The following is a 14,637-nucleotide window of genomic DNA, read 5'->3' as shown; positions in this document are numbered from 1 at the left end:
CAGTAGACAAACATTTTTGTATTGTAAATTCGTTTTACTTTGAGGACAACATGTCAATATATCCCTCCTTTCCCTTGTTCTTTTCTTAAGCCTTCTCTTCCTGCGCATTAAATCAAAATGAGTAAGTGACATGTTTATCATTAGGTTTCTTAATTGATGTCCTATTGTGGAGGACAGTCATTCAGACAATACCAGTGAAGTTACAACAAACTGTGTAGCATAGTAAACCTCTTCCATTGTTTTGTTATTTGCCTGTATATGAATGTATTTCCCTTTGAACAGTTATAATTCAACAGGTAGTTTAATTAAAATATTATGCAACTTCTTTGCCTTAAAATAGCTTCAGAATCATGTTGATGGGACAGTGTCTTGTAATAGGGTGAATGCCATTCTTTAAACCTTAAAATGTTGCATTTAAAATTAATACAATACAAAAACAGCAACACATGAATGTTTTCATAATGTTTATGGGTCACAGTAGAAAACAGTAGTGACATCCTAATTCAAACACATCATCACACTGGGACTGCAAATATTCAATATATTAAATCTCTGCACAGCAGAGATGGAGATAAACAAGAGAGGAGGAGAACATGAGGGGAGGAGGCAGAGATAAACTTGGACAACTGCTCTGTAATACAAACACAAATGCAGCTGAGCTTTTTAAAAGGTTAAGATGATTTTCATCCAAATTATTCTTGAATTGAGACGATGTCTTACAAGGCACTTGAAAATATTTTTCCAATATCAACTATTTTAAAATTACATACATATACTTTATAATGTTAAGTGAATTAAAGCTTGACAGCAAAAGGAAACCCTTACGTCGTCATCATCAGCTTCACAGCCTTTAGTGTAAAAATAGAAACTTCCTCTAAAATCCGTAGGCCACAAACACAACACGGTTCAACAGCCTGACAAGGAAACTGTGAAATGTAAATATTGATGATTTTGGCCACAAATATTTCATAAAAAGTGGGTGTAGCACACATATTGTTTGTATAATGATCAAACAAAATCAAAATGCCTTCATTAACCGACTCCCTGTGATGAGCACACGTGTAGCTTAAACTGGTTGAAATGCACAACTTACCACAGCTGAGGACGTTAAGATTGTGTTTTTCTTACTTAAGTGTTAGGAAGTAAATTAACTCTTAACTTATTCTCACCTTTGTAGATTTCATTTAATTACATAATGTATTCTCACACATTTTGGCTCAAAAGCTAAGAGAACGCAAACACACACTCACTAAAGTTCAGCTTCAAAACAGGACTGACACCACGGATGTCTGAGTTTCCACCAAGCGGCCCGGTTCAGTTCAGTTCGTCAGACATCAGAACGGCTCTTCCATTGTCAGAAGATGAGGATGGTACCATGAAATGACTATTCTGTCCCGTTTTTTCCTCTCCGTTGACGCACACAACACACTGATCTGATACTGACAAGGTGGAGCTAGAAAAACAGCAGACCGTTGAATTGTCAGAAAGGACTCACTGCACCAACCTGCCATTTTTAAATATCCCTAAATATCTGTCTAATCTCTTAAGGAACAAAATAATCACCAATATTACAATTGGATTCTGTGCAGGACAATGTTGTACAATCATTCACGTTCTCTGACTGAAGATAGTGTTATTGTTATCACACATATTGTTTCTCCCAGAGGTGTGTTTGCCAGATCTCTCTCCCTCTACGCCACCTCCTGTGTCACAATCTCCGTTTCTGTTCCAGTCTCGGACTCTGGGTGGAGCTGAGCAGTCAGGAAGGGGTTGAAGAAGAAGTCAAATCCAAACTGCAGGGCGTGTTGAGCCGTCCGCCTCCAGTCGTGTTCGATCTTGTACTGCCTGCGACTGGGCACCTGGGCATCGGCGCACGACATGCAGTGAATGGCTTTCAGTTCAAACACGGGCCATTTGGAGCCTAAACGACCCTCCAGTATGGTGCTGAACTCCACCAGGCTTCCTGTTTTTAAGTGTAAAAGCACAGATTTGAACTCATTACTAGCCCGCAGAACTATGTCCTTAGTGGCGTCTTCGTCCTCTATGATCGTCCCATTTTTGGCCTTCCTCTCCAGCGGCATGCCCATCGTGACTTCAAATTTGTATCGATCAAAGCGCTTGATATGGCACTCGTGCTTGGCCAGTTTTTTAAGTTTACAGAGCGGATCTTCTGGAGGAGGAGCCGGGGCAGGCAGAGGCTGGGGCTCAGCTGTGGCGTTTTTCACCTCCTCACACAAAGGATACGGCTCACCATACAGGCACCGCATCCAGTTCCCCATAAACACAGGCAGCAGGTTGATTACAGAATGTGGCCCGTTCTCAATGTCGGTCACGCGGACGTATTTGAAGCGTCCGGTCCATGTGACGCGATGTCCTTCCAGATGAGAGCAGAGAATCTGAGTCTGAGCCATGTTGTACTCTTTCCAGGCCTGAGGGCCGCAGAGGTTGCTGTACTCAGGCCACGTCAGGGTGGAGTTATACACCTTCATGCCTTCAGACCTGTAGACGTACATCCAGCAGAAGAGCACCACAGCACTGAGCCACACCAGGATGAGCTTGACGATGCTGCTCCGTGACAAAGAGCGAAAAACCACGATGGGGTTGAGGCTGAAGCGGGTCCAAAGCCTCAACACTACCGGCACAAAGCAAATTGTGAGCGTGACCGCCATCTTGGTCAGCTCCAGGGCGAAGAACCACTGCATCAGCTGGATGATGAGCATCGCAGCCATGCCCAGCGAGAGTATAGGCAGGGCGAACAGGAAGAGGAAGTAGCCAACGCAGGTGCGGATGAGTCCTATCGCAGAGGCGTTATTAAGGAGCACCAAGGTGAGCTCGCACCAGTTGAAGCAAACCAGGTAGGGAACCAGGCACAGGTAGGTGCCCTTGAAGCCTCTCAGCTGGGCCATACGGAAGAGGAGATAGAAAAGGTGTCCATACAGCAGACATGGCATCCCCAGGTTCAACACCATTATGTCCCCTAGAGGCACAGAGATGAACGTCGTCCCAAACATCCTGAGGAGCCAGAAGGAGTCGGGCAGGAGGTGAGTGAGGGAGCACGCTCCGGAGAGGACTTCTGTGAGGAGGGCTTTACGAGCGAAGAGCTGAGCAGAGGCGTGGAGGCTGAGGAAGGCAGTGACGGTGAAGAAGAGAGCGACAGCAGCCAACTCGGAGCAGGGGATCCAGGATTTATCAGCAACAGGGAAGGAGAAAACCACAAAGACCACCGAGAGCAGGAAGTACCTGAGAACACAGAAACACGATGTATTCACTTTGCTGCAGAAGCATTTTGAGTCAATTTAGTGTGCATTTTATGTGTTTGACATCTTTATCTCATTCATTTTCTTTAATTTCTGCTTTTTCTGTGAAAAATTCTTTACACCATTTCTGCTTCTTTATGTGTTTGATAAAAAAAGCAATTTGTTCTATTAATGTTCAGGTTTAATAAGTTAAATTAAAAAAACATAGTTCACTTCTCAATTAGAAATTAACAGTAACTGCACTAAGCAAACTCTGTGTGATTGTGTCTACATGACAATGCTAAACTGAAATTTCAAACCAGTAAACCATGAACAAAACCAAACTTTACATCTGCAAACAAAACGGAGTACAAAAAAACAGTTAAAAGCAGTCAGCTGAGCAAAGGGATGAATGTGTATCCACGTGGATTCATGTAAATACAGATGTGCTTACAGATAAGGCTCCAAGTGTGTCCATCCAAAGTTGGTCTCAGCCTGCTCCAGATCTAGACCGGGTTCAAAATGAGTCAGCAGGTCTGTCAGGGCCCGGTAGTTTTCCCATGCTTTTGAATTCTGTAGAAAAAGATGCTTATTAATTTCTGTTTGCTACTCAGATAAGTACATCTACACACTGTAACTGTAACAGAACGGGGGTTGTCGCTAACCTGAAAAACCCGCAGTGTGCAGATAACCATGGAGAAGAATGAGAGGTAGAAAACCAGCAGAGGGATGAGGAAGATGAAGAACTCGATCGTGAGGTTGGAGATGATAAAGAAGAAGATGAGCGCGTTGACGTGGTGTGTGGGGATCAGGGCGCTGAGCCACTGCATGCCAGCACGTGACGCCCAGTCGATGAGGTGCTCCTTGATCTCCAGCAGAGCGTAGAGAGGGAACTTCAGCAGCTGGAGGAAGCACAAGAGAGGGAAGGACACCACCCTGGTTAGTACATGACAAAGGTCCCAAAATGCAAGAATCGTTTTAACTGCCTCATGTACATATTTCTGTATAGTGAAGCTCAAACATCCAAGTGAAGTAACAATAGGAAAAACACATTTTTGAGTGGAGGGAGACTTTAAACAGAGAGAGACAGTCTTACCTTTTGGTGTAGTGGCAGTTCATCTGGATTCTTCACTACCACATCGTCGTCATCGTCATCATCACCCCCTCCTGCTGCAGCCATGACTGGAGAAGGTGCAATACCCTGAGCGTACTTCTTAGTCATCTCAACAAAGTCGTCAAGACCCACATGGGAGCTGGCTGCAAAGACACACATGATGTACGTTAACTTACAAGTAAAGTAACTTCTTCAAACATGAATAATAAAAAGAATGTATTTACTCCATTTGAATCATCTTAGGCAAGAGAAATAAATCACAAATTTAAAAACACTTTTCGATAAAGACATCCTACAAGTTGGGGCCACACATACCCTCATTGCTGACCATAGTCTCCAGGACTCTCCTCTGTTTCTTGGTGGAGCTGTTTAGTGGGCCTGGGGAGATTGGCTGACCTGTGGATACAAGAGAAAACAACAAACAAACATGGAAATAATTTGTATTTCTTTGCCTATTTAACATAATTTCCAACAGGAGAGGTATATTGCAAGTACTGCTTATCCAGTGGATAAATCTTTGCATCCCTGCTTTTGAAAAAACAACATAAAATGGTGCAATGTGAATGTGTTAAATCACAGTATATCTCTTCTCGTACCTGGCTCTGTGTGCACGTGTTCAACGTTCTCCAACATCTCAGAAAGAGCCACCGCCTTCTTCCTCTCCGGGTTCAACTTCCAGTACATCAGCAGAGCTGCTTTCCTAACTCCTCTCTCGAAACGCGTCTCTGTGCACAACTTCTTCACCTCCTCAAAGTTCTCCAGAGTGATGCCTGAAAACAAGACAGCAAATGTGCACGCTGATGATGGAGATCTATTCCCAGCATCAGTTACAGTTACAGTCATAACATGGAAACCAATGGCTTTCATGCTGCGTTGCTAATAGCCATAGATTGAGGATATCAGTGGGAGGTTTTGGCACCTTTCCTGGAGGCTAGGCACTGCTGCAGCAGTCTGACGGCGTCCTTGCGGCCTTGTTTAGCAGCCTGGATGAGCCAAGTGACTGCTGTACAGTTGTTCAGCTCCTCATCTCTTTCTTCTGCCAGAGCCAGGAAGTAACGCCCCATCTGGACACACACACACACACACACACACACACACACACACACTCTTAGACTTGCAAAGGCAAGCGTTGCAATGACCTGTCCTTCCCATCAATATGTTGGTCTGTTCTACGCCCACCATATGGTCATTAAAGTCAAAAGTATTTGCAATATGTTCATTGACACTGACCTTGGTCTGTGCTTTAGCTTCTCCTGACTTTGCTCTCTCCTCCAGGTCCTCAAAACTGACCTCCTCCTCCGGCTCTTCTGACGAGAACAGGAAGTTATTTACTAAACACTGCAGTAGATTTCATGGATCTCAGGTACACAATATACAACAGATTCTGAATAAACAGTACCCAACAAAATGCCGTACTGCGTAAAATGTTTGGCTGTAATTATTTAGTTAGGTCTGTCTTCTGTAAATAGATGGATAACACTGAAGGAGAGTTAATTGAAAAATGATTTGAACACAAACATGAAAAGATGTGAGTGAAGGTGTGTGTTTGTGTTCATGCTGTCTAATCATGGCACAGTATGGATACTTGTATTTGTAGGGTCTGAAACTGCTGACCATACTGTTTCCAGTTCAAGTTAATGTCCACAACTGACAAAATATGAATGTGGAAATACTATATAAAAAAATATTTAGCCTATAGCCTAAAGTTTGAGGAAAACTTCAACCATAAAATAAATTAAGTTTAAAGTATAATAATAAAATACTCCGCATACATGGTCCAGGTAAACACAAGGAGGCGATATGGCAGTCATGATATGAGAGATCCCAGAGCATGAGTCAGACCCTTCCAGAAACAGCTTCTGCCCTAATAAGAACGTCCCTCTGAAGCAATCTGGTTTAATTATCTTCTCCTTCTGGCTGATGAGCTCTGATACTGTCAAATCCCTGTGCCTCACTCAAACTAGCTCCGATGGAAAATGTGTCGACATCCTTCAAAGTAAGGTGATACATTTGTTGTTTTGAAAAAACAAAACAGCAAATCTTTCTAATCATGTATACCAGGAAAAACTGGAGGTGGCAAGAAATGTGGAAAGACTTTCCAAGATTCAAAACGCCCACAGGCTGTTAGTGATACTGGTGTGTGAATTGGTGGTCTGTCTGTGCCTGCCTGCCTGCCTGTCTCTGGAGGAAAAAAATAAGATGGGATCTGGTATCTTCTGTCAGATGCCAGTCAATGCTCCTGGTACATTGCTCATACCCCGATCACCGCCTGTGCCCTTAAATAACTGTTGGTTGAGCACAGTCAACAGCAGCTGCTAGCTTCCCTGCACAGTGATGCAATCTGTCTCCCATTTTTCACTTTCATTAGCTACGACATGATTATCTGATGAAATCTCGACAGCTTGACACAAAGTACAGGGTGTGTCTTTTTTTCGGGGACAGGACTGAGTCTAAGGGAAAAAACTGTGTCACACGACTGAGGTGTTGGATTTCACACTTTCCAGCCATCCTCCATATTTACATGTCACTGCAAAGTCATGCAACAAATTAAATCTGATATCCCCAGTGCAGCTTCGAGATCCCCTACTATGTGAACTTTACTTTGGTGAGTAGGAAGCAAGCAGAGCTGACATGGTCTGTGAAAAGATGAGGGTGAGACTGGTTTTTCTCCTCAAGTCAGCAGAGTGGGGGAGACTACTTTACATGTTGTGGGGAATGTCCATGGTTGTCATGGAGACACAGTAGTACAGGCAGTAAACTGTCTGGGAGTGTTGGCTGCACTGATTGGTGGAGAAGTGAAAGATTTTTTTATTATAAGAGCAAAAGGTCAAAGAGTTTGATTCCAACCTGGTTCGGGTGTGGGTGGAGGTTGTGGAGCCTTCACAGCAGGTCCAGCAGATGTGGATCCAGTTGGGGGATTCCCCGTAGAGGCTGCATTAAGCTGAGATCTGCCCACCAGAGAGGGGCTCCTGATGGGCTGGCGGAGAGGGGAGGCAGGTGGCGTGGACAGGGAGGAAGAACGGGAGGAAAGGCCAGGAGAAGTCCGAGGGGAGGCAGTAGAGGGAGATGATGAGGGCATAGTTGGCGGCGTTGGCATGGTGAGTTTAGGCTTAGGCCTCTCTGAGGTTGGTGTGGTTGTCGATGAGCTGGAAGTGGAAAGGCTGGGCCTCAGGGTGAAGGGAGATGAGGGGTTGGGTTTTGGGGCGGCAGCGCTGCCGGTAGGTGATGGTTCCATGGCTGAAAATCACATCAGAGAGCAAATCAGTGAAGAAGAAAACTCAAGGGCTTGTCAAAATCACAGTGATGTTGGAGAGGATCGGAAAACAGCAATGTTAAAATGTAACTGATATGTTAGCATGTGTTCAGCAGCAGAGTGTAAGGAAGAGCTCAAGGCAGACAGCTGACAGTGAAGGTATGACAGAGAAGGAAGTGACGGTGGAGTAACAGCTGTTGTGAAAGGACACTTTCTCTTTTCACTTCAACACGCCCCCTCTGCTCAGTCAGCTATTACTGAGACTGCAGTACACAAACAAATTACTGTAATCACTGCTTAAATCCTCACCAAAAGCCAGGGTAAATTATTGGTGGTAAACCCACCCCCCTGTTGCTTTTTAGTTTGTAGTTTTTACACACATCTGATTGAACTTGCGTTTGTGCAGATACAACGTGCAAGCCATGGTGACAGGAAGGAAGGAAATTCCTGATTGTCCCGAAAATGAAAATTCACCACGATCAACTTATTGTGTTTTTTTAAATCACAATCTGTGATAAAATCTGTTATTGTCTCTCCCTTTTCACGAGGGAACATCAAATTGACACATCAATGCCAAGCGGAGTTGCAACAAAACTGTTCGCATTACATAACCTGATTGATTAATTTCATGAAAGTTTTCTGTCAACAGCCAAATTTGCTCCAAAGATGAAAGACCTAGATGAAAAAATAGGGCTAACACCTTATGATATTACAGATAACCTACAACGTCTGATATGTTTTATGATGGGAACACAACTTATTGTAAAACAAAACAAGAAAAAACTGACATATATGGCTCTCTCATGTGACACCAAGGCTTGAGAGACAGCTGATTTTCATTGCAACCCTGCAACCACTGACAGCAGACATGTCTTTAAAGACTGAAGCCTGCAAACCTCGAACTTTCTGCAAATCCACGTTTTAATAAGTTTGGTTCAGCTGTGTAAAACCCATTGTTTTCTGTAATATCAAACCCGTCATGTGTCCTGCAGTCTATTTTAGACATTATCGAGTGAGCCCTGTGGAGCTATATCGAGAAGGACACATCCTTGAAGAGTCCTGACTGGAAACGTGATGTGTCCTGTTGCAGTTTAGGGAAACCCCTTCTTTGCCAGCAAGGAAAAGCTCCAATGACATAGATTTAACCAGTGGAATAGACACTCAGATAGTCCTAATCCTCATTATTATTCAGCCACCGTTTATACATGTCTTACACTAATACACTACCACAGTCTTTATGTAACTGACAGTGATATATGTGGCAGGTAGCTAAACCAACCGGTGGTGTTGTTGCTAATGCTAACCTGTACGTTCCTCAAACATGTCACTGCTGTTGCTCGCTTACCTTTAACCACGAACACACCAATTTATTTCAAATCCTCCGAGTGAAAAGGCCTCGAGAAATATCTCGTTTTCTGTGCTATTCAGTGTCCCAAGTCATTATTCCCTTTCGCTTTGGTGAGGTCTGCCTCTCGGCTGGACTCTGGGTGGTCAAACTCCAAACAATGTACAGGAAGGTCTGTCAGCGGCTGCACGGGGCGTCCACGCCCACTTCGACTTCTGCGTGTTGTGATTGGATATAACTTAGGACTCGTTTTTCCAGAACGCGATTTGATTGGCTGCGAGGACAGGAAGTTCAATAGATTTCTCACAGTCAAGAAGAGTCAACTGTCGATAAATTGATGGACCCCTAAAGTAAAATCAGGGACTGTTATTTCAGGTAATTTAGCGTTAAATTAGTTAAATCCTAAAATAAGTTACATAATAGTGGTTTAGGCTTCTTTGAATGTCTGCTTTGTCTTTTAATAATAATTATTATCTTTCTTTTTTTAGTTTGCAACAACGTAGTTCAAGTTGTCTACCAGGAGATGGCAGTACATGGCATTTTGTTTTCTTTTACAAACGTTGATTACAAACTAAAAGAATAGCCTACCCACGATTACTATTTTCCCTCCTTATTTCAAAGCCTTTAACATTACATAAAAAACTTAATACGGAATAAAATCTAAGTCTACCTTAACTTTTGCTGTCTTTTTGCATTTTTATTCCCATATATAAGATGTTATTGTGCATTTCATATGGTGTGTTACTATTTTTATGACAAATTTAATCAGCGTTAAAGTCACCCATGAAATAATACTTAAGTACGTAAGCATAAAGTAGGTTATCTGTCATTAAGTGTACCTAAGTACTAAAAATAGGCCTACAAGTGAAATTGAAATAATACATGTATATTTACATGTATGTATGAACTGCATGCAATGGCAAGACAGATTATAGTAGATTATCATATTCAATAATCAGCATTTTTTTCTGATGATTGAAATCAGTGTTTTTTTAAAATCTGTTTTAATTTTTAATTTAATTTTTAATTATTTATTTTTTTACCAATTATTATTAACATTCATAAATGAGCTACTCTGGGTCTGATGCAGCATGCAATCTGCAAAGTAACAAGTAACTATAGCTGTCAAATAAATGTAGTGGAGTAAAAGTACAGTATGTGCCTCCAAAATAGTGGTGTAGAGGTATAAAGTAGCAGAAAATGGGAAATACTCAAGTAAAGTAGAAGTAGTTCAAAATTGTGCTTGTACTTGAGTAAATGTACTTATATCCCATAATTGAGTTTAATTAGAAATTATCCATAATTTTAGTTAATGAACAGAGGAGAAAGAAAAGGTAGCACCATGTTGGCTGTTGTAAATGTAGTATTAGCAAATGATGTGTTTTAGAGACTAACATCTATGTAATCTGATCTTCTTTAGGGTTCAGGGTTTACCCAACAACTATGATTAATCACATGATCCAAAGTTAGTTAGCAGTAAGAGTTTATTCTTCTGCAAAACAAACAGATTCAAGCTTTGATAACTTGCCTCTAAGTTTGTGATTTGGGTGAATTACTCTCTGCCAGCTTTGCTCTGAGACAAACATATGTTGCTTGAGCCCCAAACATAAACTACTGAGGATTTGTAAAGATCTTCCATTGTGGAGGTTTCTGCTCACATGCATGTACTGTACCACGCCACCCTCAATCAGGAGCAGTGGGACATAGACAAGTTCAGAAGAGGGGGACACAGGCAAAAAAGGAAGGAGCACAGACAATTAAATGACTTACAAAGGGAATAAGCAACAGGACTCAAGGGACAGAGTGAGATTAAATTTGTGGGACTGAGAGTGGATTCAACATTGTGGGAAAAGAAGGAAACAGTCTGTAATTGCAACTGCATGGAAGCAGTTATGTAAATAGCTCTCGATTAGTAGATTAACGCAATCCGGTTGAGAGGATAAGCAGCACCCTTATACTGGTTTTGGTCTTTCACATGCACACCTTCAATCTACATTAGGCAATCTATCATTTAAATAGGCTTAGCCACACATGCACTCACAGACGCATTTCCCATCTAAATTAGGCAAAGGAGCTCAAGACAGATATTTGTAATAAAGAGCTTGTTATGAGTCCAAATCTTTTAACTATGTAAATCCCCTCACAGATTTGTCAGGGGCACACTACCCCTGCCTGAGACTCACAGTCAACACGTGCAAATTTCTACCATGTGGTCATTACTTAGTCGAGTGAAAACTGAAACAAGCTGGTTTTATTTTCTGTTTGTTTTCATTCTCAGCATCCCCTCAAGGTAGTATTGACCTATCCCAGTTCTCATGTGATGGAGACTTCCCCGTCATCTTTTCTGATCTGATCTGGCAACAATGCCAGCTGCTGTTATAAAAAGCTGCTGCATGATACACCAGAATAGAGTTCAAAATGCACTCAATCCCCTCTCCGTCTCCTTCTGTGTCTAGGTAACAGGTCCCTGTACAGTACAGGCCCCACCCACGGCCTTCCCCCCTCACAGGAAGAGAGACCTGAGGAGGAGGAGAGGAGATATGGTCAGTAACCATAGCAACCAGAAGGGTTATGTGAGAACGGACATCGACTGAAGTGAAGATGAATACTTCCATCGCAAATGCAGACCAGAAGCTATTCTGACCTTTGAAGTGTCTCTCTACAGGGAGCTGGAACTGTAATGCTGGACCGACTGCAGTCAGCTGATAATTTGGTCAATTTTAGAGACTTATGGTATTTGTCCTAATTGCACTCAAGAAATATCACACCAACTTGTTTATGTTATGATACAAATACAATTTCACTTTGAGGAAATCCTCATGCAGGGAGCTGATCCAACTCTTGTAATGTCGGTGCGACTGACTTACGTCCTTACAACATGACCCATCTGTTATACGAACCTGTTATTATAAACTCTTACAAACTGTTATGCTTAAATCATTGGCACTTCCTACACATTTTCTAAGTGGGGAAAACTCAGCTCCTTCCTGTGGCTTATGTCCCTTCTTCGGCTGCCAACCCTCTGCGTATTGATCTGTGGCTATTTTGAGGCCTGAGTGGAAAAAAGAAGCAGAGAAAGGGGAAAATCAAATAAAAGTAAAGATGGAAAATAGATGTATGCATAGAGGCTTTTAGTCACAACCCTGTAGGTCTGGGCTCATGTTCTTTCTGAAATTTCTTTTGTTTTGGGGTCTTGTCTTCAGCTATTGATCCTTTACGCCAGGATTGCACTTACATAAAAAGTGCAATCATACAATTTTGGTCAAAATTGAGTTATTTCTAAGTTCAATCTTGCTCAGTCTTAGAGAAAATGGAAATCAAAATGGCACTAACTACAAAATCCAACCAAAAACCAAGGCAGATTGCAGTATGTGTCATTACTTCACTCTGCCTCGCTTTTTCTGAGCTTCAGCTGCAGTTACTGTGATCTGTAACAGCTGTTTATTTAGACAGGAACTACATCATATTGTATGAGAGCTTATGATTTAAAAAAAGGTTTAGATACATTTTATAATGACACCAAATGAAGCCATCTTAATAGGTTATACCTAAAAGAAAAAACTTGAGGAGCTTGAATTTGTCTTTACTTCTTGATCAATTTCAACTTTTAAACATGCAAACAACAAAACAGTTAAAAACATTTTAAATGCAACTCAGTAGTGTCTTACACTGCCTACAAGTTTTTTCATTCTTTCCAGCCCCACTTTTCTAGATAGTAACAGACTTTCCGTAAAAAAATGTCAAAGTCTGGAGCCCACCCCGATGGCATCAGAATTATTTTTAAACATTTGGAAAGCTCCCTCCAGAGCCACACATCATACAACAGGCTGAACAGTTCTCAATGAGGAGACTGAACTTCATGTGTAATCGGTGGAGTGCTGCTTTGATAAGATATAAAAGAAAAAGACAAGACATTTTTACAGTTACGACCTGAAAAAGACAAAGCAGAGACAGAAACCATTTTGTTTTATGTGGAATGTGGCTCACAATACTCACAGACACTCAATGACAGATATATGGTGACTTTATGGTGACAGTAATAATATAATGATTGTTTATTTATGAACCAGTTGAGCTAACTGTAATGCTATTACAGCTCTGTAACTCTCCCTGTTGAGTCATACTACTTTGCTCTGTGGCTACATTAAACAACTTGCATCATGATTCTGGGTGTGGACAGTAATGGCGCATTTGTAGAGCAAAGCATTGGACCAGCTAATGGAACATTTAACAACTGCATTTCCATTAAACACCTCATAACTTACCCCGAAGGTCAGAAACACAGGAATATCTTTGTTACTATGTTTGAAAAGCTTTAAGCAACCTCACACGCCACGTTCTCCTCTTACACATGAGGTTACCGTCTTGTTGTGTTCATGTTATGAATTAAGCTTTTTGGGGATGGACCATGGAACATCAGCCTCAGATTATTTAGTGACTAACAGCGGTGACTCATGCCTGGGAAGTCTAATTAACTTCATATGAATGTGTTACGTCACCATAGCCGCTACGGACTGGGGGACTTGGGGTTACATTGTGGAAAATGGGTCAGTTTGGTGGCTGGCTTCAGAAATGGACGCAAAGGTGTTAGCTTGATATATTCCTCATTCGAGTGTCTGCTCCCGTCGGAAAACCAAAGGCCTCCACTAAAAGCCAAAATAAATTTAATCTGCCAGCAGTCATGAATATGTTAAGCTTATTACTGACAGCTCTCATGGATGCTGAAAACCTAAGATGATTATGTTAAGTTAATAAAACCAGCGACTCCTCACATTACCGTGTTACTCGTAACCGGGCCGAAGAGATGGAAATAGGCTGACTGACTATGTCCACTGTTATCGCTGCTATTGAATGAGACTGTTTCTTTCTTCCCTTGGAGAAATCTGTCATTAAGATGGTTATATAACTTGTCCATTCAGCCCAGTTAGTCAGTCTCCTCTTAGAAGCATAACACAGGCCCAGGATGCTTTTCACCTACCATCACCTTTACACTTTACATGTGGGGTTGTTTTTTTATCAGAGGATGAGATATCACAAGGCCTAATCACAAGGTTATTGTGACGTTAAAGGAGACCTATTATTCCTCCTCATTTTTTTCCTTTCCTTCAGTGTATGTAGCTTCTTGTGCAAAGTCTGCACCAACAGAAGCTCCTCTCTCCCACAGAAAACGTTGCTCCTCACGTTCCTGAAACGGCTCGTCAGTAGCCTCGCCTTTAATTCTGTGACTTTGTGACATCACACTACATCACCATGTCACACATTTGTATAATTGTTATTCACGGTAGAAGTGAAGCTAACAGAAGCACAACAGAGCCGGCCAGAGACAGGGTTAGTGGTGCTGGGTCAGGCGTGTGTGAACTGGCCAATCAGAGCAGACTGGGTATTCAGGAGGGGGGGGGGGCCTTAAAGAGACAGGAGCTAAAACAGAGCGTTTCAGACAGAGGGGGAATACAGGGCTGCAAGCACCATGACAAAACTGCTGCGTTTTTTTAAGCATAAAGCATGTAAACCTATCCTAGTAGTAACCCCATATAATATTATGAACCTGCATAGTATTTACATAAGAAAGCAAGTTTCCTTTATGCTCTTTTTGTGAATGCTCCCGTTGTTCTTTCAGACAGTATGGTACAAAAACAAGCTCACAACATACCATGCGGTGGAAAACAGTAAAAAAATACCTGAGGCAAAA

The 14,637-nt window shown here is 41.9% G+C and overlaps 1 protein-coding gene across 2 annotated transcripts; it reads right to left on the bottom strand.

Annotated features, from left to right (window-relative positions):
* Positions 1–451: 451 nt before the first annotated feature.
* wfs1b (Wolfram syndrome 1b (wolframin)) lies at positions 452–9,125 on the bottom strand. Of its 2 annotated transcripts, none has more exons than XM_084353060.1 (10): positions 8,949–9,125; positions 7,198–7,587; positions 5,581–5,657; positions 5,270–5,414; positions 4,947–5,120; positions 4,666–4,746; positions 4,333–4,493; positions 3,902–4,138; positions 3,691–3,809; positions 452–3,240 (listed from the first exon to the last, which is right to left on the bottom strand). In XM_084353060.1, the coding sequence occupies exons 2-10, from the start codon at positions 7,583–7,585 to the stop codon at positions 1,692–1,694; spliced, it is 2,931 nt and encodes a 976-aa protein (XP_084209186.1). In that variant the 5' UTR covers positions 7,586–7,587; positions 8,949–9,125; the 3' UTR covers positions 452–1,691. The 2 variants fall into 2 exon arrangements, with proteins under 2 accessions (XP_084209186.1, XP_084209187.1); XM_084353061.1 differs by having other exon boundaries at positions 5,581–5,654.
* Positions 9,126–14,637: the final 5,512 nt, after the last annotated feature.

This window comes from Pagrus pagrus (genome assembly GCF_965226575.1).
Source record: "Pagrus pagrus genome assembly, chromosome: 5".
Classification (NCBI taxonomy): Eukaryota; Metazoa; Chordata; class Actinopteri; order Spariformes; family Sparidae; genus Pagrus; species Pagrus pagrus.
The sequence above is the reverse complement of the archived record's forward strand: the minus strand, read 5'-3'. Positions and strand labels throughout refer to the sequence as shown.